Source organism: Leptonychotes weddellii, chromosome 13, assembly GCF_054177405.1.
Source record: "Leptonychotes weddellii isolate Sample4059 chromosome 13, ASM5417740v2, whole genome shotgun sequence".
NCBI classification, from domain to species: domain Eukaryota; kingdom Metazoa; phylum Chordata; class Mammalia; order Carnivora; family Phocidae; genus Leptonychotes; species Leptonychotes weddellii.
In genome coordinates this window covers 3,941,225-3,965,511 of record NC_138381.1, presented here as the reverse complement: position 1 = coordinate 3,965,511, position 24,287 = coordinate 3,941,225, and the positions used below count along the sequence as shown (strand labels likewise).

The 24,287-nt window shown below is 40.2% G+C and overlaps 1 protein-coding gene and 1 long non-coding RNA gene across 12 annotated transcripts in view; both read left to right on the top strand.

Moving 5' to 3' along the window:
• Nucleotides 1–24,287, top strand: part of ZNF407 (zinc finger protein 407) — a 518,640-nt gene that overhangs the window by 152,715 nt on the left and 341,638 nt on the right. For all 11 annotated transcript variants that reach the window (XR_014139532.1, XM_081801009.1, XM_081801007.1 and 8 more), the window contains exon 4: nt 10,082–10,156. Coding sequence is in view for 10 of the 11 variants with exons in the window: in XM_081801009.1 (XP_081657135.1) it covers nt 10,082–10,156 (75 nt within the window). In the remaining variant the exon portion in view is untranslated. The remainder of the gene's footprint in view (nt 1–10,081; nt 10,157–24,287) is intronic.
• LOC145716724 (uncharacterized) overlaps nt 20,596–24,287 on the top strand; it is an 11,485-nt gene continuing 7,793 nt past the window's right edge. The window contains exons 1-2 of the long non-coding RNA XR_014139531.1: nt 20,596–21,798; nt 21,855–24,287. The exon at nt 21,855–24,287 is cut by the window's right edge and continues 7,793 nt beyond it. This is a non-coding gene — a long non-coding RNA (uncharacterized LOC145716724). The remainder of the gene's footprint in view (nt 21,799–21,854) is intronic.

Genomic DNA, 24,287 nt, shown 5'->3' with positions numbered 1-24,287 from the left:
CACACGTGTGCTGTGTCAAGTGTAAAGCAGCATGCTAGTTTTTACTTTTAAAATTTTTACCAGTTGTAGAAAAGCAAAGAATAATCTAAAAGTACGTCTCACGTTAAGTGATTTTGACTTGTATTTGCTTTACGTATATGCTTGTATGTTTATATGTCAGAGGACGGGGTTACATTGTAAGTAATGTTTTTGTCTTTTTAAATCTAATATGCCTTGAGAAATTTTCTGTACTTTTTATTGATGCATAATATTCTCATATAATCATGCCATTACTCCTGAGCATTTAGGATATTTTTAGTTTTTAGTTGGAGTGCAGCTTTTTTGCCTTTTTTTCAGATGTTTTCTCTAGGGTATATTCCAGAAATCGGGGTAACTGGTTCAGATGACTATTGAAAACAAATATTTGCTTGTTTAAGGCTTGGTGCTTTATTCAGTTCAGTAAGGAATCATAAAATGTTTATGAGCTGAGGTGCAGTATGAACCTATTTATGGGAAGATTATGTGATGGTGGTATATGGGGTGAATTGTAATGGAGAGCACCTTGACGCCCTAGCATTCCGATAAAATGGTTTGCTCTAGTGTAATTATACTAGTGAAAGAGAAGTATGCAATGTCTTGATAGGGAACAATTGTGAAGAAACAGCTGATGATTTATGAACCTGAGGATGCGATTATTGAATTGGGAAGGTGGTACAGTTGTTAGAATTAGGGAAGTTTGGAGACACCATTGTGAGGGAAGATCATGACTGAGGGTCAGACATGTTTTAAGGTGTTGTCAGCTCAGAGAAGAAAAAATGCCCCAGGAAAGGCCATGGGTGCAGATACGTATTTTAGAGTCATCCACAAAGAGGTTATGCATGACACCCAGGAAATGAATTACAGCTTTGAAATAAGAATGAAAAGGTCACCCTTTGAAGGTAAGAGGAAGAAGAGTTGACGGTAGTGAGAAGCAGGGAGTGTTCAGGGATGGTTTAGAACCTGTGCAAAGGAGTATGCTGTTAGAGACTTAAGAAGGTAGTAGTGAACAGTACATGTGTGCTTTGAGGATGCACAAAAAGAATTGTTTGAATAGGAAACTTTGCTTTTATATATAAAATGTGGTTTTTTAATACAAAAACATATTTGTATGCCACTTGGAAACCTATTATATAGTATTACAGCATAATGGATAGATACAATCAATGATTGTAATGAATACTCATTACCAAGAGTTGCGATCCTCTGTGTATGTTTCCTTCCCTCGTCACCAGGAAATATGCACACCATATTTATTAGTTTGTGTGTTTATTCATTTATTTCCTAGCTTTGTGCACCAAAAGGGCTTTGATTCAGTGATATCCCAGTAGCAGCCATCATAGTTAGCAGCTGCATCTTGCTATGTAAATACCACTCCTTCCTGTAAGAAACTAGGGCTGATTCCCAGCTCTGCAGCAGGGAAGGGGCCTGGTGAGCTTAGAACATCTTCTGCTGGAAGATAAGGAAGTGCTCAAGCACTGAGGAATGATGTCAAAAGGACATAGTAGACAGCTTTAAAGGGTCTCTATTGGCCAATTTGGGGACAGTTTGAGAATTATAAGGCATAATTATGCTAATTGATTATAAAACATGACATAGACACGAAAATCCAAGAGTCCATTTAAAATTCTTGAAAGGCAACAAGGGAGAGAGCATGAGACAGACGGGTAAGTGGTGAAGTTCTTTGTAGAAGAATGTCATTCTGATAAATGTAGGAGGAATGATAGAATTAGAATATTATCATTTTGCAACCCTCATAATAATCGAGATAGGTAAGATTCATTTATGAACACTCAAGCCATTGGGAGAAGGTTGTTCGGGAAGAAGATGGTTGAGTGTCAGCTAATAGAATCCACCTTCATTCCTTGGCTAATGGCCCATTTCGTCCATGTTCAGGGTCAGCAGCAGAGCCAGCAACATAGCCTCTCTCTGGCCCTGCTTTCATAGTTACATCTCCTTCTCCAACTCCTTTCTTCTGTCTTCCTCTTCCACTTTTAAGGACACTTGTGTTTACATTGATCCAGGATAATTTTCTGATGTAGAAGTCAGCTGATTAGCAACCTTAATTTCATTTGCCACCTTTATTCCCCTTTGCTTTGTATCCTAACAGATATTGGAGATTAGGATGTGGACGTCTTTAAGGGGCCATTGCTCCTATGATGTGGAATCATTAGGAGAAATACACACTTACGGCAATATGAAAATCTATAAGTCATCTATCTTTTATACTGTCCCATTAAAAACTGAAATTAACATGTAAAACTATAGTATAAAAGTAGTCTTCATTTACAGTCACTTTCAGAATGGTCATACCTTATTAATCATAAAAAAGACATATTAAGCAAAATGGCAAAAATTTCCATATGTATTTTTAATGACAAGTGACATTTGCTCCAAATGTCAAATCACATTATTGGTAATATATTGTTGTATATCCAGAACCTGTGTGGGGAAATGGACTGTGATCGTTCTTTGGAGAATCATTATTTAATATCCTGTGTATACTTTTTTGTCAGCTGTATAGGGTTTACTGCGTTCATAGAATGTTGCTTATAAATATGTACAGTGATGAAAATTAAGTTGCTTAGCTTACACCGATTATGTGCTCACTGCGAATTAGATGACTTTGGTTGATCACTACTGTTGATTTTAGAGCAAGGGGGGAACTTTTCCAATTCCCATTTGTGGTACTGAGAAGTTTTAGTGCACCATCAGCCCTATTTTAAAATAATATATGTCTTGTTTCTTCCTGATCATGCGGACCTGGCCTCTTTAGATATCTGTTTCCACCACCTGGATTTTAAACCCTGTGAATATGGAGACTGCGTTTTGTTCCTCTTAGTCCACCCAGGCCCTCGTCCATTGCTTGGTGTTCTGTATGTGCTAGTTCCCGGCCGCTGAATGATAGCTGTGGGATGGGCCCAGTACTAAATAATGCGTCTTTGTTATCTCGTTTTTACAACTTTCTGAGGTATTATTATCCCCACACTACACATCGGGAAGGAGCAGATCAGTGTGATTCAAAAAGAGAGGAGCAGGATCACCCACACTGTCAGTGGTGGAGTTAGGGTCTGGTCCCACTGCCGAAGGCGGAGCCAGTGCCATAGAAAGTGTACCCCTGGGCATGTTCCTGTCTCCGTTTCAGCGTCCCCCAGACTCCAGAGCAGCACTTTCTATATGTGTCCCGAAGATGCAGGTCTAAGAGATGGACATTGGTTTTTGTGACAAATATTTAGTGGTCCATGAAGTTGAGAGAGAGAGCTGTGCACATCTCCCCTCCCTCTCTTGGGACTCGGGTGCTCAGGAACTGCTTCCCACTGGGAAGCCTGTGGGCTCTCACTCTTCTAACCCAGTGTGTTGCCCCAGTCTGACTTCAGCCCTGCCCTCCATCCCTCCCCTTTTGGTAATATCCCTATTAACATCCTGCAGAGCAGTCATCTATAGGGTATTTGGCAAATATTGAGAATCTGGATAAAATGTAAAGTTTCTGGCATGACTTGTAAGACCCTTCATGATTTAGAACTCTGCTGTTTTTTTCCTTTGTTATCTCAGACTTGTACCTAATTCTCTAGCAGTCTTTCTTGACCTTTCTGTGTTATTTCACTCCCCACTGCATGTCCTGTTTCATGGGCCTGGAATCTGCAGCCATTAACCAGTTTAACCGTTCTGCTCCCAGGCCTCCCTGGAACCTTGGAGAGGCTCCTGCTGTCTGCGGCCTCTGCTTGCCATCTCGGTGATGGCCCCTAACGCTCTTGATCGTTGTTCGCTGCTCTCCTGTCTGTTCTTTGCTTAGGCCTGAGTGCTGTTTGCTTTTGGGTCCCCGGTGCTTACTGACAGTGTTAAAACGTGAACCTTTTAATTAGTGTTTGAATCGAATCCCTTTGAATTGTGCTGTAGTTCCTATGAACGTGGCGTTCCTAAGCAGACTGATAGTGTGTTAGGGAGCTCCCCTTCCTGCTAACGTGGCGCCCGATTCCAGAGGTAAAATGTTGGGGGTGGTGTTTATGTCTTGAACCTTTGAGCCTAGGGTGGGTAAGAGCTAAAAGTGGTAAAGATTTATATAATGTTAAGAATGTGTGAGTCACTGCGCTCTCTACTGTGCAGACAATAATCATGTTATCCTCATCACACCCTTATTAGGTAGGAACAGTTACTACCACCCCATTTGATACACGAGGAAGCTGAAGGCGCTTCGTTAAATAACACGTCTGAGCTTACACGATGAATTTGTGCTAGGCCGGCGATTGACAGCAAGCACTTTAGGTCCAGAGTCATGTCTTAGTGGCAGTGCTGTGAGGGGTTCAAGCTGGACACCGCCTGTGAGGTGGCCCTCTGTGGTGTCTGCTGCATCTTTGGTGGCACCTGCAAGGATTGATAGGAAACCTGAGTTGTTCACCTTTTAGGAAAGCGAGGGCCTTTTGTGAGGGGTGCAGTGCAGAGAGAGGGGACAGGATTGGGGGGTCCGTGGTGGGCCTTGGAGACTCAGAACGCCAGTGAAGTCCTAGAGAAAGAGCAAGGGGTGCAGGGATGTGGTATTACGTGTAGGTTTCCTTTCTTAGGGGGCTCTAGCATTTAGAATATGTGTATAAATGCTTGGAAAATACCAAATAGGAGTTTCCTTTAAAGACATACTAAAGTTTAGAATTTTTACTCATTCAAGCCTTTCTTTCTTTCTCCTAGTTAGTTAAAATTATTGTTTTTAATCCAGAGACTTACGGCTCAAAGTCACACTGTAAAGGAGGAACAAACCAGGCCTTGGGTTTATGGCCATTTGGAAGTGTGTGACCATTCATTATTTCTTTGCTTGCTTGCTGCTGCATTTAGTTTTAGAGTGCTTTGTTTCTGCCGCCCTCCTCCTCCTGCCCTTCTTGGAGATTGATATAAATAGATAGAAATACAATGTAAATGAGTCCGCCTGAGTGCTTGCTTACATCTTAGGCTGCTGGCTTTCAGGTAGGTAGGTGTTTTTGTTTGAAGTGGTGGATTTGTCAGATCTCTGCATCTTTTTTTTTAAGATTTATTTATTTGAGAAAGAGAGTGAGAGAAAGAGCACAAGAGGGGGGAGCGGGAGAGGGAGAAGCAGACTCCCTGCTGAGCAGGTAGCCCGATGCGGGACTCGATCCTGGGACTCCAGGATCATGACCTGAGCCGAAGGCAGTCGCTTAACCAACTGAGCCACCCAGGCGCCCAGATCTCTGCATCTTGAGCTTTGAGGTCATCTTATGTACGTCAACTGAAATCTTCTTAGAGCTGTTATGTGTGTTGATTAAGGTGTTAACTGGTCCAATGGAGCAGAGGCTTTTGTAGTTGACATCCTTAAACTTTTTTTTTCCTGGCTGTAACTAGATCCCCGGCACGATATGTACATTTACATGTATATTCACACACATACACACGTGCATAGAGAATCACATCTATGTATCAGTAGCGTGATGAATGTTAGCTATTATTCATTCATCTGTCCTTACCTGCTCCTCATGCTGTGTTGTTTCCAGTGTTTCTTCAGTTCTTTTTTTTTTTTTTAATTTTATTTATTTATTTGACAGAGAGAGACACAGCGAGAGAGGGAACACAAACAGGGGGAGTGGGGGAGGGAGAAGCAGGCTTCCCGCGGAGCAGGGAGCCCGACGTGGGGCTCGATCCTAGGACTCTGGGATCATGACCTGAGCCGAAGGCAGACACTTAACGACTGAGCCACCCAGGTGCCCCTGTTTCTTCAGTTCTTATAAAATTCCGGTGAAGCACTGTTTCCCTGCCCTTTCCACCCAGGGGCTCGCAACTCGGAGGAGGTACTCAGCGTTCTCAAAGTTAGTCCAGGCGTAGCGGGCCACGGGGCCACGGCCACCTTTCCACCGCCTGCCCCCCCCCCCCCGCTCGCTGTACTTGCCTGGGGGCTACTGCAAGTGAGGCAGCCATGCTCTGCTCACCTCAGCATGCGGAGCTCACTCGCCAGCGTTTGTCGGGTCCGCCGCCGTGGGCTCTGATGCCAGGTGTGTGAGCTTGTGGGGTTTGCTTTTTAAGTTTTCTGCTTCTTCAGCAGTGACTGAAAACTGTCAGTTCTGTTACTGTTGGGCTCACTCAGCGTTCCTGTGGGTGAAGCCTGTGTTCCGACAAGCAGTTTGGGAAGTGTGGCGTGGGTGTGGAGGGGACCAGGGGGAGAACTGGGCGGGGGGCTCTGGATCCCTCAGTGAGACCTAACGAGTAAGTACATGTGCTCGCCTCATAGTCCTGAATTACCGTGTCTTACAGATTCTTGTTAACTTACCGTGTTGTCATGTTTGGCTTGTAACTGCTTACAAGCACCTGAAGTTCTCTCTCCTGTGACCCGTATAGCCTACACTGACCTGATCATCAGACATTTGCAAGTAGCTGGATATTCTATCCTACAGGCCGGTCTTTGAGGAACATTTGCCCTTCTTAGAGAGATGAGGGCCACAGAAATCACGACATAGCAAAAACTCAAGAAACATACTGCTCTTTGCTCGAGTTCCGGAGAAACCGCCTGTGCAAACCTGACTTTTGGCCCCTGCACTGAACGCCTGACTTGAATGTGTGCGTTAGGGAATGCTGGTGTGCTGTGGTTCTTGGTTTCTGTTGCTTTCCACATCTCCTTCCCTGTAATCGCAGCACTGTCTCTTATTTACTTAGGGAGATCCGTCAGATAATCTCTCATGACTCTCAAGTGGAAATAATTCTGCAGTGATAAAACCTAAGGGACTAAAGGAGGAGGTTCTGATTAGATCGATAGATCATGTAGGAGAAATTAGTTTAAAATTAGAAGTTAAAATATGAAAGGTTTGTCCTGAAAAGTAGAAATCTATAGCTAGGATGTAAATGTTATTAGTCTGCTCTTTTGACACCAAAAACAATTTTAAGTGACGCTATTTTAGGCAATTATAGATACTTGGAAATCAATCATATTTAAAAACACTAGTTTTTATGATTTCAAGGTGTTCCTTCAGATTGTCAGGCATTTGCAGGTGGAGAGCCTCAGAGAGTATGTTCTAGCATGGATCTCGCCCTTGACAGCAAGACCAGAGGTTGGCCTCTTGTTGGGTACCTCTGTCAGAGTCGTCCCCCCCGCCCCAGTCCAGTCCCTCTGGCTGCTGTGAGCCGCACGGCAGGGAGTCAGACCCTGGGCCTGCAGTGCCTGGGCTCACTGGGGGACCAGCCCCTGAGGTTGTTGCTCACACCAACACTCCCCCCCCGCCCTGCCCTGTCCTCCCTAACCTTCCACCACCTCTGCCTCTGAGAGCAGGCCCTGCTCACGGGCTCACCCCCAGCTGTCCTGGCTGCCCTGCCTTCTGTGGCCTGCTCCGTCCCGTGCGCCGTCCCCGGCCCAGGCCCTTGCCCCCTTCACGCACAGACCGTGTTCCAGAGCCGTCCAGTGTAAAATTTTGATTCTGTCCTGACACTTCAGATCTTCCTTCTTGTTTTGTCTCTTTTTTTTTTTCTCCTACTACTTATCACATGATTTAAGATGCTGTATGTTTTACTTTTTGTTCTTACCTGTTTCCCTCACTAGTTTTCACGTTTTCTGAGGCAGGCACTCTGGTTTTGTCACTGTGCTCTGCAGTGTGTCCAGGTGCTGGTCTTGGTGCATGCCGGTGTGACCAGCGGTGTCCTTGCAGGGCTGGGGCAGGCTTGGTGCTGCTTCATCCTGCTGAGACGCTGCACGTTACAGAGTGAACGCTCCATGAAGGCACAGCTGTGTCTGATTTTACTCGTTAGTGACACACATAGTGAGTGGCCAGTAAATGTGCAGAAACACAATGAGTGTACACAGGCATAAATATTCATCAGGAGCAAGGCGTTTCGATTGTATAGCTTGTCAAATTTGGGACTATTTTTGTCTTATTTCTGGTGATTTATAGATTATAAGATTTCCAAAGCAATTATTATGTTAAAAATATTAAAGCAATACTAAGATGATGGCAGTGAGAGGTAGACTACATTCAGTAATCACTAATTGCTGGCAATATTATGTTCAGATAGGCTGGTAAGATGATTTTAGTCATGCTTTTAATTGAGCAAGACATTGAGACTTTGATGCTACTTGTACTCATGTATACCAAATTTAAAGCCTTTATACTTTAAGTCAGATTTTAGATGAATGAACATTTTGCATTTAAGTATAATTGAGGTGTATTTTAGTATTATAAATTTTCCCCATAATAATAAAAAATTGTTATTCCTCCCAATAGTCTATAGACAGACAGTCAGCAGGTAATTTAAGGATTATATTAGGTAGAAGCTTTCCCTCTCTGTGTACTTTAGTTTGTTCCCCTGTGCAGTGTATTATTTTTTGTTTCAATTCTTAAAGCTTACACATTTTAATTAATAGAAGTTTTTTCTTGTAGGAACTGCACTGTGGTTCTAAGCCCACATCTCTTAAATTATACTTGGTCGTGTAAATAAGCTGTGCTTTGCAACTTTGGGTTCTTAACCTTTGCACTTTGCTATTAGCTTTATGTTTTTTTAATTATAAGAAAATAGTGGACAGTAGGGAAGTTATGACTTAAATGGACTGTTATTACTGCATTCTTCTTTTAAGGAGATGAAAAATGTTATTTTGTCCAAATCAAGCAGAAACAAATATAGAATATCTTGTACTGTTTTTTTGCTAAGCCTTTAATATCATCACAGTTTGATTCTTTACACGTAATCATTATTTTTCCATTTTAATGATTGATAGTGTGCTCAGTTATTTATACTGTCAAGCGTGTATTGTCCGTAGTTATTACCTAATATATAAAAAAGAATGAATGATGCCATGTTCAGCGTATACAAATACATTATTTGAATAATGAAGTCACAGTCATTTAAAAAATACAAATATATTACTTTAGCCTCGAAACTGAGGTTCCCTAATATTATAGGAAAAGAACCCAAATAGACCAGACATGAAAAAAACAAAAGAAAAAAGAGGCATTCACCTTTTTAGAAATTGTTTCAGTCATAGTGTTTGGCATGTCTCTTCCATAAGGCCATAATACTTTACAGCCTTACGTTGCCCGTTTGTGCAAACATGTCCAGATGAATTCAGTGTTTAATGTTAAGAATCTTATAACATGCCAATTTGATTTGTAGCCCTTCATATCATAGAATGCTAATTAAAATCATATTTTTGCATATGTCATGCCTTTCATGTACATATGCAAATAGATTCTGTTGCCTTTCAGCTATTGGTAATTAACTTTATGAAGGACAGCTGTAATACATAATTAACAAAAATGTTTGCAAGCCCTTTTACACTGAAAGTTATAACATTAAATTTTTTTTCTCTTATCAAGAGAACCACTTTAGTCTGATGCTTCTGAATGAGACCTAAATTGTTTAAATAATCATACTATGTAATTAAATTGATGTTGTACTGTGGTCAGAAGGAGACTGGTGTTCCATGGACTGGCTGCTGATTCCTGTCCATTTCATATTTATGTCCTCAAAATTGAATTAAGTAAGCTGATTTGTGTATAAAATAAGATGGCGTGTCAGGTAATACTTTTTGTTTGTTTTAGTTATTGATATCTTCTTGGCACTTAAGGACATTTTTTTTTTGCATGTGCCACAGACCCAGTAAGCACATATCATTTTTAAAAACCCCTTTTCAAAGTATTACCATGTTTTCAAGGAAGCTTCGTGGAGGCTATTTATTTTCTCTTTTATAGTTCCTTAAATATTTCATAAAATGACATTTTCTCAAACTCCTGCCCTGATTGAAGTATGGGATCAACTAGGGGGCAGTGAAGACTATGTCGAGGCATCGCTTTGTCTCTCTTAAGACAGGGAAGGCAGTGACTGAGGTACAGCCACCATTTCTGCTCCTCTTTGCACACTCGAGTAAGAAAATGAACCAGTTAGTTTAAATGCAGTTATTTCTTCCGGTTTTCAGGTATCACAGTACGTTTGATCTGCAGGCAAGCTTCTTGTTTACCAGGAATGCCGCTCTAATGTGCATTTTCATGTTACATCTGTATATAATTGCCTGTTTTTAAGTACTTTGTGGACATATTTTTAGCAGAGAGTCATGTTTTAGTTCTTTAATTACTGTTATTTCTTTCTTTAGGGTTGCTTTTGTAATGAAGAAGCACTTAAATACGCATCTACTAGGCAAACATGGAGTTGGCACCCCAAAAGAAAGGTAATTTTTGCTCATTTTAAAAAATTTAACAAATACGTTTATATTTGCATTTTAGGCTTTGCTTAATGATGCGACTTCTAGAATTTTTATCAAGTCAGTTCATCATGTTTTGCATTTGTGGTACTCTGTTGTTGAATGTGATATTTCATACCATTCTCCCACAAAAATTTAATGTCATTTTAATTTTAGAAATTTGGATCTAAAAGTATTTGAAAAGATTTGAGGGACTTTGAATTTGTGAAATTGTGGAATAACCCTGAAACAGTAGAAAAGTTTATTTAGGAGGGGATTGACCTCTGCACGTGTGTTTGAATGAACTAAAATAATTATATAAAAGTAAACTTTATCTATTTTTTCCTGCATTTTTATTTTGAGGTTTTAAAATAGTATTTTCGAATTCTTACTGTAGAATTAAACATTGCTGATACTAAAAAAGAAATACATCTTGTGTCATCCCCAAAATAATACTCTAGTTGCCATGTCATGGAAAATAACACTACAATTATTATGTCATCAACTGCCAGGCTTTCTTTTTTCCTGCTACTGTATCATAATTAGCTTCATCACATAGACTTAATTATATTAGGTGAGCAGAAATATAGCAATGTCAGCTGTCAAGTGAGTATGGCTACTTCTAAAATTTTTGAATCTCTAAGATGTATAGCTCACTCAGAGCTAGTGAAAATTCCTCTATCCTTCCTTCAAAGATATAGTATATTTCCTCCCAATCCTCTATGATGGTATCTGAAACTCTCTAGACACTCCCAGAAACTTTTGGTTTTTAATACTTTTTTAAGATGTCAGTAATGATGCAGTTTGTTCTACGATTCTGCAGCCTAGGACCTCCTAGGACCTCTTCCTTATTTGTAAATGTTTAATTGCCTTTTCAAAAAATTTAAAATGCTCTTACCAATATTTTCTGTGTTTACAAGCAATTTGACTTGACTTGTATTGAAGGCATATTGTTTTCTTTAGTGTTTTAGTTTGGGCATGACTACTGTGTCAAAATATTGAGTGTTACGTATGCCTCCTCTTTATCTTTTGATTTCTGGTACTTCTCTTTGTGGCATTATATTTAATTTGAGCCAAACTCTATGTGTTGAGCATATCCTGAATGCATAATTCTTGAAATTCAACAAATTCTATATTACTTACATTATGGTTTGGGACTTGTCGCAGTTATGTTTCATGGGTGTATAAGGAAGTGGAAACAAAACATTTGTATGTACTCTGTTTTTGTTGCTTTTACATGCATTATCTCAATTAATCACTCTGTGATGTTATTAGCAGTGCATTATTATTCCAGGTTTTTAGATCTGAGGGTTGAGATTCAGGAATATGCAATAATTTATTCAGTGTCTTATAATTAATGAATGTTAGAATTGTTATTTTTCAGACTCTAATCCCATTGTCCTTCCTTCTACTGATTATCTCACACTGAGAATCTTTACATACAGTTACTTAGGGATTTTGTTCCCCAAATGAATTTTGAATGAAAACAGTCTAGATCAGATGATTAGTAAAAAGAAAATATCTCCCTACTGTAACTCAGATGTGTCATTTTACTTTTTATTTAGAAATTCATAAAGGTTAAATAAGTGTTCATATCACTTTATACTAACGAAAACTTCATCACCATATACATATTTTTATCCTCCAAGCACTTAAATACAGTGGGCACCTCCTGTATATTATGATAGGAGATTGAAGATCCCAGATGTACTGTTTGGTTTCCATTACCTTTTCTGTATACTCCAGGAACACTTGCTTGTTTCCGTTCATTTCAGCCCCCAACACCTTCAGGGAGGCTACACAGAGGCAAGAGAAAGATTGCATGTCTTTCTTCCCTTTGAGGCGTGGTAAGCTTTTTCTCCGGCATTGACATGGTTTTGGTTCTAAAATTGGGAAAGGAACCTCAAGTGGGAAGGCACACCCTGTCTCCTGGGTCCTGACTCCCTCGTAGTCCAGGCTGTTAAGTTCCTCTCAGCTGGACATCTTCCATTGAATTGTTGCTTCTATTAAGACCTCTGGGTTTCAGAACACTTCTCGTTTAGGACACTTGTCTCACTGCACAGAAATACTCAGAAGGTCTGGACCCCGTGGCAGCATCGTTTCCCAGTAGACCCATGGAGCTGGGGAGAGTCGCATTCAAGTAGCAAAGTCTAGCATAGTTAGTGCCAAAGGGCTCCCATTCCACCTTCCTCCCTGCCTTGGAAAGGGAATTGATGCCTTTTAATGATTTTAGGAAACAAAAAAACTCTTTATCAGCATGTTGAACCGTCACTTTGGGCATAACTGTTCTCTAAATTAAGTTAAACATTTTTTTCTTACCTATTTAAAACATTAATGCCTTGGCTATAATTTTGCAAGCTTGCTATATTTTAATTTTTCCAGGGCAAAATAATCAGCTTACTTTTTTATGTTTTAAATTTGATTCTCCCCTCTTATGCATTGCATATTATAGCAAATAGTAATAGAAGTTAGCCAAATAGGCTGTGACAATTTAATTAATAATGCATTTTTTTTGCAAGTATTTAGGCCTTGTGCTTTGAGTGATAAATGCAAAAATGATAATTTATTACAAGTAAATTCATGTACTTGCACTATAGTTTGATGAATCAGTAAATTTTGTCAGCATGACTGTCATTAGCAACAGAAAGCTAGATAATTTCAAATATGTATGTTTTGACTTCATGAACACCTGAAGTGATGGCTTGTGTAAGAACAAGTTTTTCTTTTTGTCCCTAAATTTGCATGAACTTATTTTAAGGTAGTACACACACCACTGTATTTCTGAAGTCTTGTACACTTAAATATAAAGAACTAAATATAGGCACATTCGATTTACATTCCAAAATAATAAACTCCAATTAATTTGCAAGTTCATTCTAAAGTATTTCCTATTTTAGGTAAGTAATTCTGTTTGTAATATAGTAAGCCAAAGTATCTTTATGACTCTTTGGGTTCGCTAATAGTAATCTAGAAAATGAGCCTATGCACAATTACTACAACTGAAACAGCCATAATAAGTTTATCTCATGTGGAAGCCAGGCACATGTTATAATCGAAAGGGATGGCATGCCTGGTTTAGTGCTTCAAAGTCAGCTGGGCTTTGAGCGACTGTAAATAGGAGGAGGGGAAGGGGCTCCCTGGGCATCTGAGTTTGTGGTGTCCAGGCGCCAGTGGAAGTTAGCTGCCCTGACAGTCTCTCAGGAAGGCTCTTATGCCCCCAACCACATATACCAGTGGAGATTTTAAATTGGATCCATACATCAGAGAGTCTAAGAGCTAAATAATTTCATGATCCACCGAAATGTACCTGTTTTTTCAAGTTATTAATGAATGAAAGTATTTCTTCAGTGAAGCAATTTTGGAGGCATCTACTCAGGTTATAAGGCTCAGACAGGGCATTATTGTCCACATGGGGTGTTTAGGCCCTGTGGGAGGGCTGATCAGTGCTTTTGTTCAGGTTGAGAGGGTTTTCCCCAGGCCTCCTTCAGATTTTAATTGATGCTGGCTGTATCCCCTTTTATTAGATGCTTGGGACTTAAGGTTAGCCATCTCCCTTTTCATGGCACTTTTGGTCTTACTGATAAGTCAAGTCTTTCCCCCCACGTGTTTCTATGTCCAGGTGTCACCAGGACTAACTGTGAGTAGAAGTCCTGGCAGCTCTCATACCTGCTTCTCCTTTGCTCTGAGCCTCTGGGACCACACAGGACATCCTGTAGGACTTTGGGGTCATCCTTGTCTCCTTTCCTTTCTCTCTTTTCTCAGAAGTGTTTATATGTTAGGTATGAAAGCATCACTGTTCTTTTCAGTTTAGATGGAAACATCACCCTTTTCCTTGAAATATGAAAGTATCCCAAACCCAGACATTCCTAGAGAAAGCGTATAGATGTGCGTGTGCAGTAGTTTGGGTTATTAGAAACTTAGGTTACTTTTATTTATTTATTGAGGATTTTATTTGTCTGAGAGAGAGTGAGCCAGAGAGAGCATGAGCAGGGGGGAGGAGCAGAGGGAGAGGGGAAAGACTCCCTGCTGAGCTGAGCAGGAAGCCAGATGCCAGGCTTGATCCCAGGACCCTGGGATCTTGACCTGAGCTGAAGGCAGCAGCTTAATCTACTGAGCCATCCAGGTGCCCCCAAAACTTAGGGTACTTTTAAATGAGAGAATAATACGTTTTATAAAAACTCTGAATGACATTTATTTAAACAGTTTCAAATTTTTCCCTACCAGAGGAGTATGAGATTAACTCCTGTTATTGTCACTTGATTGTCCATTTGAAAGAAATAAGTTCCTTTGGCTAAGTTGTCAGTGGGTTAAGACTCCGACTCTCGTTCTCAGCTCAGGTCTTTATCTCAGGGTCCTGAGTTCAAGCCCCAGGTTGGGCTCCACTCTGGGCACTGGAATGGAGCCTACTTAAAAAACAAAACAAAACAAAAAGGATCATCATCTTCCTCAGTGTTTATTCCTTGTGAATTTCTGTAGGGTAAACAGTTTTCTGTTCTACCACTGAAATGGGTAGTGTATTCTCATGGATGCATTGAGATCTTTTACTCTGTGTTTATGAGCATCATGTGATCTCTGTGGAGTGTTTTTGTAAAACCTCTCAGGTCATTTCTGTCTGCTGGCCTCAGGCTCGCTCTCACCGTTATTCACCCACTGTGTATTGGTCTCCCTCTCATTTCTTGTCTTACTCTAGTGGCTGGCAGATTTTTTTCTTTCTTTCTTTATTTAGGAAAAATAAAGTGTTTAGGGGCTCTTCTCTGCTTTAAAAAATATATATTTATACCAGATATAACTCTCTTGAGCCCATGGCTTCTTTCCATCTCGGCTCGCTTACTTTAATGAGTGGGAGGTTGTCATATTTTGATGTTCTAGTATTGCGTGAGCTCAGAACTCTCCTTCTTCTGTCTTTTCCCATTTCTCCGTCTGCAGACAGTATCCAGTGTAGAATTAGTATCCTGTGATCATTTACCATGGTTTTATTGTGCACAAGTAGGATTGAACAGACATATAGCCCTGCTAAGTAATCACTTCTATGTGGAAAGATAGATAGAAGTCACATCAGTTCATCTAAACCCAAGGTTATTTATTATTTTTAGAAAATTTCCTTTTATATTTTACTGACTTAAACTGACAGTTTATTAATGTACATACAGAGATAAGTATATATTTTCCACGAAAGATATCTTGTCAGTGTCTGGGAAGTATTTCTCAATTAAATGGGTAATTTAGATGTTCTATGATTGCTTCATGCCAAATGGTTTCTTACTGAAATGGATATTTTCTAACTTTGACTTGATGAATTTTCCTGGTGGAAGTTAACAAAGGCATCAGTGGTCTAGAAGGTCGGGTTCTCAGATCCTCATAGTTGTTGGAAGTTTCCAACTTACTTTTTGGGGAGGTATTTGGACCTAGTTAGAGATAATTCTCATGGCTCATCCCCAGGGGGATGGAAATCGCTCTTCTCAGGCTCGTGCCTTTTTGTCAGGCTCCACAGTGTCCACGAAGCTGTGGCGGCCCTGCTCCTCCTTCGGCTGAGGATTCAGAAGCTCCGTGGAGGGTCTGGATTCCGCACCTCTGTCCTATTGTTGACAGGCCTGCATGCGTGTTCCTTCTGTTCCCTTCCTGACCTGTTGTCACTGGTAGCCTTTAGGTAGCAGCGTGGCTAGAGAGCCCCTCTCTTTCCCTGCCTTGCTTTTGTTTTCTTCCTCCGATAAAACGGACGTCTTAGTTTTTGTGGTAATGACTTACATTTAAAGATGTTTTAAGAACCTTATAAAACCTTATAAACTCCTATTTTTATTATTAAGTTAGTTCTCAGGTTGCTGCTCATGAAAATATGTCTGATCTTCCTTGTGAGACTCAGGGCCAGTTTATTTCTGGTCTTGGTTCCAGGAAAGGTTGTGCCTTTTTGAAACAACTTGTCATTTTGGTCTTAAGTACCAGCAAATCCCATAGATAATTGAGTTTTCCTCTTTATGTTTACTGCTGGGAAGCTCAGTGCCAGAATTATAGTCCATCTCTAGACAGTGGGCTTCATGGTACGCATTTTATTTACTACTGTTACTTCGTGTCTCATAATTTTTTTCCCTTAGGGCAGATTGCCATTTTATGTAAGCAGTATGTTGTAACCACCTCCCATAAATCAGTGCTTCCATAATTCAAGGGAAGTTTTGCATTGGGAGTTTTTGTAAAGTAGGGTCAGTATTTGTGAGCACGTACGCCTTCAGCTGTTTGGTTTTGGGGCAATGTGTTTAGTAGTGTGAAGTCCTATTATGGGACTTTGTAAAAATTGTCCTTGCCCTATGTTGTGAAAACTTATTGTACTTCCTTATACGACTTCTAATGGTGCTCCTTGTTTCTCAAGATTATTTATTTTGAAGACTGCTTGCTGCTCAAGTTTGCTGAGCAGACATAGTTAGTATGTACTCCGCAGGGAAAGAAGTGGGAATTGCTTGCCTTTCATATCAGACATCCTCTCTAGCTCGGTCAGAAATGAGTGCTGCTCTTGGTGCATCATGGTTATGTTGATCAAATACCATATTTACTACTTTAAAGGAAATTCTCACATTGGTAGCAGAAGATTTTTAAGTGTTAATGATATATATATATATATATATATATATATATTTGTTACGGAAATGTAAGATTGTTTTCTACTCTTTCTAAACTTTATTTTTTAATTTTAAGCCAGCATGTTGAGCATTCATCTCTGCATTTAATTCTTCGGCATTTAAAAAACATGAGTATTATACTCTGACTGGTGACCATTTCCTAAACAATGCATAGTCTGTGGATCTTTAGTTCTTCACCTTATACCACTCTCCCCCAACCCTACGCCCAAGGTCACTCCAGGCACATGGAAAGTGAACATGCCAGGCTTGCGCACACCTCACAGAGGGCCCCTGACTGTGTTCTGCTGGGGAGGTTCTAACTCCAGATTACATTTAAAATGTAGCCCTGCAAAAAGGTCTTTCCAGACCATCCATCGTAAAATAACACCTCTCCCAGATATTCTCTGGAATAGTACCCACCTGTCTTTCCATCAGAGCCTTATACCTAGTAGAATTCTTTTTTGCCTTTATGTGTTTTAGCTCTCTGTCCTGCCGCAGCCCATCAGCCCCAAATCTGAGGGGCATGACAGCAGAGGCTGTATCATCTTTAAACACCAATACCATCTGAATTTTGGAACCCAGTAGTAACTATAGTAGTAAATGTTTACTGCAAGAATAAGCCGGTGAATAAATGAGATGCCTTTATCAGCAACTCTCGTAATAACCCTTATGCAAGATTGTTTCCTCTCCTAAAACTTTCCTTTGCATCGTTGTGTAGCTCTTCCCTTTCTTTCTACACATTATGCACACCAATCTCTTCTAAAAATAAAAATCATATAATACTCAAGGATTATGGGAAGAGTTAGGATGAGCCTGGGAAACTGGGTTGGAATCAGGCTGAAAAGAACCTGGAGTCAAGGGGCAGTTACCTTTGACTCTGTCCGTAAGAGGAAGCAGGTGAAGTTAGAGCTCTCAGAATTATGCATCCGTCAGTGTGGAGTTCAGGCCCTAGGGAGAACGTGTGGGCGGGTGAGTTAGCATCGTCATAGCAACAGGTACTGCTGAGCGCTGTCTCCCGTCCCTGGCTTGCTGCCGGGACCCTTCCCTCGTTCCAGCTCCAGTGTCCTTCACCTGAATCATGCTGCAGAGCCACCCTGCAAATCAGCTTTTAATTGTCTATTTGATTTTGTTAGACACATTCTTTTCTCAACTCCATAACCCATTTTCTTCCTTTCTTGATACTTTGGTTCTCCCCCAGCCCCCGCTGTGTGCACTCCTAGAGCATCCCATCTCCTGCTTCCCAGTACAGATATTTTCTGTTTCCAGTCTCATCCTGAGGCCCCTGTCCTTTACGAGTCCCTTTTCATTCATTCCATCTCTGATTGACCTTGTTTTTCACCACATTCCTATGGAACATTGGTGAATAAAGGGTAGATATGTGTGTGGTTAGGAATTCTTCTATCCCCCCACTTCTGGCTCCCAAAAAAAGAAACCCAGAAGACTATAATAGTACTGCATACGTTATAACGATGTCATCTAGTGCTACTTCAGTGAGTTATTGGACCAGAGATGTATGGGTTAGTACCATGACATCTGCTTTATTCTGTGGCCTCCTCTTACTCCCATATAGAAATACAACAACTGAATCCTGTGGGGATGTGAACTGTCTATACCTTTTTTAGTGTGAATGTTTGAATTGCTTTTGTACTGCTGTGCTTTAGTTTTTTGCTATGCTTTAGTTTGGTAATTCAGTCAGATCTTGGATATAAGAATATCTTCTGTTTTAACCTTTTTTAAGGTCAATGAATAAGTGATTCCAAATACGATCAAATATGTTAAATGTTCAGAATATAGGTGTTTTTCCCTGGCAGGCATCTAGAATATTTTTGGCTATTCTCTTCTTTTATTTCACTTAAATTACTTTTAGAACATTGGGGCTTATACATCTGGACTCTGACTAAAATATGCCTTCAGCTCTTATCTTTAATTCCCAGTCAGTGCCAGAATTAAAAAGAACAAAGGCCTATATGTTCACTGCAGCCTTCAATTATGCTTAATTACCAACTTTTATACAGTTTCATTATACAGTACTGACTTTTTGTGAGAGGTTCTTTATATTCATGATGTCTCGGTAGCTGCTTATAAAAGTCCAAGATTAAAATTTTTCCTGTGGAATTTTCAGGAAACTTATAATCTTTCTGAAGTAATTTTTATAAAGTTGGATCAAAGCAAATTTGATCGACCATTTTAACAGATGAGAAACAAGATGTTTACATTTCATTACACTCTGGAGCTCCCATAGGAAAAATCAAGGGTTCACATAGGTTACTCTCTAAGATCTTTCCCCCCATTTCTTGGTCCTGGGGTTACTTGTATAATCAGTTGTGAGCTTAAAACAAAGGGCATCTCCACTGGTATTCCGGCTGTCCCATCCTTAGTGTTGACAGGAGAAAACAAACAGTGATGTGCCCTATGAGACATACTGGTCTCGTAGTAATCTTAGTGTTCTTCCAAAGCACTGGTTTTCATTTCAGCCAATCCTTTATTCCCTTTCAGAAGAATCATGATTTTGTTTGATGCTTACTAATATGTTAGCACCTCCTAAGATTGAATCATATATGTTAACACTTAGGTTGAAAACTGTCAAATATTAGTACTTTTATAGGAGTCAACCTAATTTTATTTTGAGCTGTTTCTAGCATATGGTCTCAATATAGAGATCTGCTTTTCAGAGAGAGAGTCAGTTCCGTTGAGTTCTAATGTAATTCCAGTTCTTTCTTGCTTTATGGATGCCTTCCTAGACCTAGTATGGTATGGTAAGTGTGATAGAGGAGTTGGGTCAAGGTAGCGTGACCAATGTGAGCATACTGCGTCTGCTGTTCCCACCCACCATGGTGCTGGAAGCCATGGCTCCGTGTCTTCTGTATGGGTCAGCATGGATTGTCCTTTCAAACAAGGTGCAGATTTTGTCTCTGTAAATCCTCCCCTACATTTTCATTCTCTATAATCACATCTTCCCACCGAGGTCAGTGTACTACTTAATTCATTCTACATTGTTTTCCTTTTAAAATAGGTGGTACATGCCCTATTTCTACACTAGATAATTTCTTGAGGGCATGGTTGGTGACTTTCTTTGTTAGTTTTTCGGAGGGTGATTGGCACTCAGTGACTGTGGATGGATGTAAGATACTAAAGTCTTCATTGAAATTTTTCTTTCTTAAGATGGACTTTTTCTTTGTTGGTCTAATATAGTCACACTATGAAAAGGGTATTACAGACTAACAGAGTTTTATGTCCCTATAGATGGTCCTGCCTCTTAGCGTAACAAGCTCAGGTGCATTCTTCTGAGTCACTGTGCCTTCCACCTCATCTCTGATGCTGAGCATGACACCTGGTCTCAGTTCTCAGGGCTTATGGTGAAGTGAGCATGAATTTATAGTTGTACAAGTATAAAAAATCATAATCTGTATGCATAGCATTTTTAAAAAATTCTCGTTTTTAGGTGAAAATGTTTTAAAGCAGCTTTCAGTTGCTAATGTCTAAATAATATCTGTACCCCCTTTTCCATGCTTACCTGATTAAGCAAATGATTATGGGAAACAGCAGGTTCAGCAGAACATACATACGAAAGTTTTTATTGAAATTAAACCCCAATATTTTGTGTGTTAATTACAACTGATAATTTTCTTTTCCATTCTCACAGCATTCAAAATGTCTTTGTCTCATTTCATATTTATAATTAATTAATATGGATATGCCATATATTATCAGCAAATAGGAAGTGGCAGACTTATTGCTGGATATCAAGTTTTTAAAAATATATGGTTTGGTTTTTTAAAAAATATATTACTTATATGATTACCAGATTTTGAAGATGAGGAAAAATTTTAACAAAATAATTACCCCAGTGTTTATTATCTTGTTATTCGTACTTGTAATAATGGTTTCTGAATGTGTTTCAAAGCTTCAGTGAATTTTTGAGTTTTCTCTTTTGCTTAAACAGAAAAAAAAAAAAAAGTACATAGAAGATAGCCTTATAAAACCAAAGAAAAAAGCAGGGCTGCTCCATCTGAACCTGGAGGAGGGTCCCAATGACCCCATCCGTGATGGGGCATCTTCTCTGCATCTCAGGGAAGCTGTGGGCTCCTCATCAGAGTAAAGAAGATCTCATTATATACGCAGAGCTCTTTTACTTGTCCAGTAGGCCATGAACTTTTACAGCTTTAGCATTCATAATATTGTTGATGCCTGAGTGATCAGACATAATTTCAATTCCTCCGGACATTCTGCTTCGAAGCGGACATGCTCCGAGGCCACCGAGTCAGAGCTCCTAAGTCCGCTGCTGCTCAAGCCCCAGCCTTCCTGTCTTGGCACAGCCCAGGCCTAGTGTGCTCTTCCTTTCCCCCCGCCTCTGGGGCTGCTCAGGAAGTGCTTAAAGCCAGAGTGGCTTAATCAGGTGGGTTCAACTGTTGGGAGCTGATGATGAAAATAAGGAAAGAATGAGAAAAAAATCTAAGAAGGTAATCATTCACAGCTGGAAATATGAGGTTGGGATAAATTAAAATCTGGAATGTAACATTCTTGTTCTCAGCTTTGGTGGTGAATCCACAGATGTTCATTAGATTGTTGAATGCATAAATAAGATGGGGCCACCAGTGGGCCTGCGCTCGCCGAGGATTGTTTTTGGCCCTGTTTTGTGCGCTCAGGACTTTGTGGTAAGCCCGTCACTTCCCACAGTCAGTAGCTTGCCCCTCAGCCCGCCGTCATGTGCTGGCTGTGCAACAACGTGAAGGTAGAGCTAAAGACTTGCCCTTAGTCATCTGGCTAGAGAAAGAGTGCTCCACCGAGTGAAGGAGAACACTTTACTGAATACGGGAGAGATGCTCTCGTACTGGGAGTGCTAGTAATGGAAAACATCAGCGTTTGAACAAAAGTGTCATTTGTTCGAAAATCATTAGTCTTTAAAAATTTATCTGAAATATCAGCATGAACTTTAATTCATATCACTATTTAATTCACTTTTATTATGAGAGAAGTTTGATTTGGAAATCTTAGGAAGCATTTTGCTTTGTGTAGTGTGAGGTTACAGTGGAGGGACCCTCCGTGTTGTGGGGAAGCGGTTTCTTCAGAGCGCAGAGGTCCCCAGGAAGGGTCCTGAGGCCAGCTCGCGTCCCTCACGGATGGTCCCTGTCCGGACGCACAGCGGGGCTTCCGGCAGCCGCGCCGGACCGCGCTTGCTAGGAGTCCTGCTGAGGCTCCAGCAGTGTCTGAGGGTGAGGCCTGGGCGAGCTCTGTCCTAGGAGGTGGAGGTGCTGCAAGCGGGGATGGATGTTGTGAGTTTCAGTCGGAAATGGCTTCCTTCTGCAGTGCCCGTTGTACCTGGCTCTGCGCTGCCTCGCGGGACCTCCTCACAGATGCCGCCCGAGTTCCATCGGCCCTCTGTGCCCCACCCGGAAGGTCAGAGTGCTCTGCTGAGCGGCGCCAGCCTGGCCTCCGCCTGCGCTCAGCGTGCTGTGTCCTCGTCCTTGCATGTGTGTCCTGGTGGACGCCATCCTCCCTCACTGTTCTGGGGACTTAGGTTGATGTCACTACACTCGTGGCGTTCTGAGTTGGAGTGTACAGTTTCTTTATTTTCCTTATTGGAAGGATTCATAGCTTTATTAAGGAATTTGGACTGTATTTATAGAATCCCTAAGATACTAAAGGGGTCACTTAATTTTTTTTAAATAATTTACCAGCTTCTATGAAGGACGGTATATTCTATAGGGCTTTCTAAAGGTCTCAGTTCATATGCCTTGCAAATGTCACTGGCTCGCTATATTTAATTTGTCCTAACACCAGGTAGCTTATTGCAGAATTAGCTTATTGCAGAACAGTAACAGAATTTTGGATTTTAAAGGGAACCTTACATTTCACGGATGTGACAATAGTTTCAGAGAGACTTGCCCTAGATCATCCGGTTGTTCAAAATCTTGACAATTCAGAAGAAGTCTGTGTCCACAAATTTTGTAAATTTCCTTACATCCTTCTTTGGTGAAAAAGAACTATGATTCCATAGTTCTTTGGTAAAACTATGCTCTTTCATGGCTGATCTTTTGATAGCATTGCATATAATGCTTAATAGCTTCTCAGCACTTTTAATCTTAGTAACTGCTGGCAAATTAGGTACAACTTAGTGTATTTATGAAACGTAATCCTCCCCCCCTTTTAAGGTGCTTATTCATGAAATAGAATATAAAAAAAATAGAAAAGTCTGAGTGTATTTGTTTAAATGAACAAGACATGTTTGTTTTTAGTCTGAAGCATGTTGCTGTAAAACTTTTATAGTGATGCTATTTACAGAAATTATAGGCTTACTTTGTTTCTTTCGATGATGGCATCATTTTTGTTAGCCTTTGTTGGGATATAAAATATAAAGCATGATTTTTCTTGAGAATATTACACAATGAAAAGGTATATCAACTGGACAAAGATGCAGTTTTCTTCACTTAGTAGGAGGGAAGGTGTGGGAGTGCATTTCAGACTGGGGCTGACGGCAAGATCAACTTGCACGAGTAACACACATTGGAGGCCAATTAATTCAGCTGTTTGCGGTATCATCAGTCATATCATCATGAATATTTCCTTGTTATTCTATACAGGCTTTAAAAAGTAAAGTTGCAATAAATCAATACATCAGAAACATTTTTATGGAAGTTACTGCTCATCTGTTACTATCACAGCACTGAAAAAAAAATTCCTATTAGAATTACTTCAGTATTATGAATGTCACTGTAGTGAGTTTTGTGGTACTCAATATTTTAGCAGTTCTTTCTACATTAATTCAGTAGCCAGTTTTGCCACAGATTTTTCCCTTATGTTTTTTTCCCCCTTTGAGGTAAAATTGGTATATATGCTGTAAGTTTAAGCTGTACAACCGTACAATTTGACATCTGTATATACTTCAGAGCAAGCACCACTATGCATCTAGTTACCATCGATCACAGTGACTCCCTTCACCCATTTCACCCACCCCGTAAGCCCCTTCCCTCTGGTGACCATGTCTGTTCTCTGCATCTATGAGTTTTTTGTTTTGTTTGTTCTGTTTTAGAGAGTCCAGAGATGATTTAAACCATACATTATTTATCCTCTTATGTCTCACTGATTTCACATAGCGTACGTAATGCCCTCCAAGTTCATCCATATTGTCACAGTTGGCAAGACTTCACTCTTTTTTATGGCTGAATAGTATTCCTTTGCGTGTGTGTATCACATTTTTGTTCATTCATCCATCAGTGAACACTTAGGTTGCTTTTATGTCTTGGCCAGTGTAAATAATGCTGCTGTGAATGTAGGGGTGCATGTATCTTTTTGAATTAGTGTTTTTATATCCTTTGGATAAATACCCAGAAGTGGAATAGCTGGATCAGATGGTAGGTTTTAAGACCAGAAGCCACAAAATTCCTAGAAGAAAACATAGGGCAGTAAGTTTCTTGACATTGGTCTTAGCAATGCTTTTTTTTGGATCTGACTCCAAAGGCAAGGGAAGCAAAAGCAAAAATAAACAAATGAGACTGTGTCACACTAAAAAG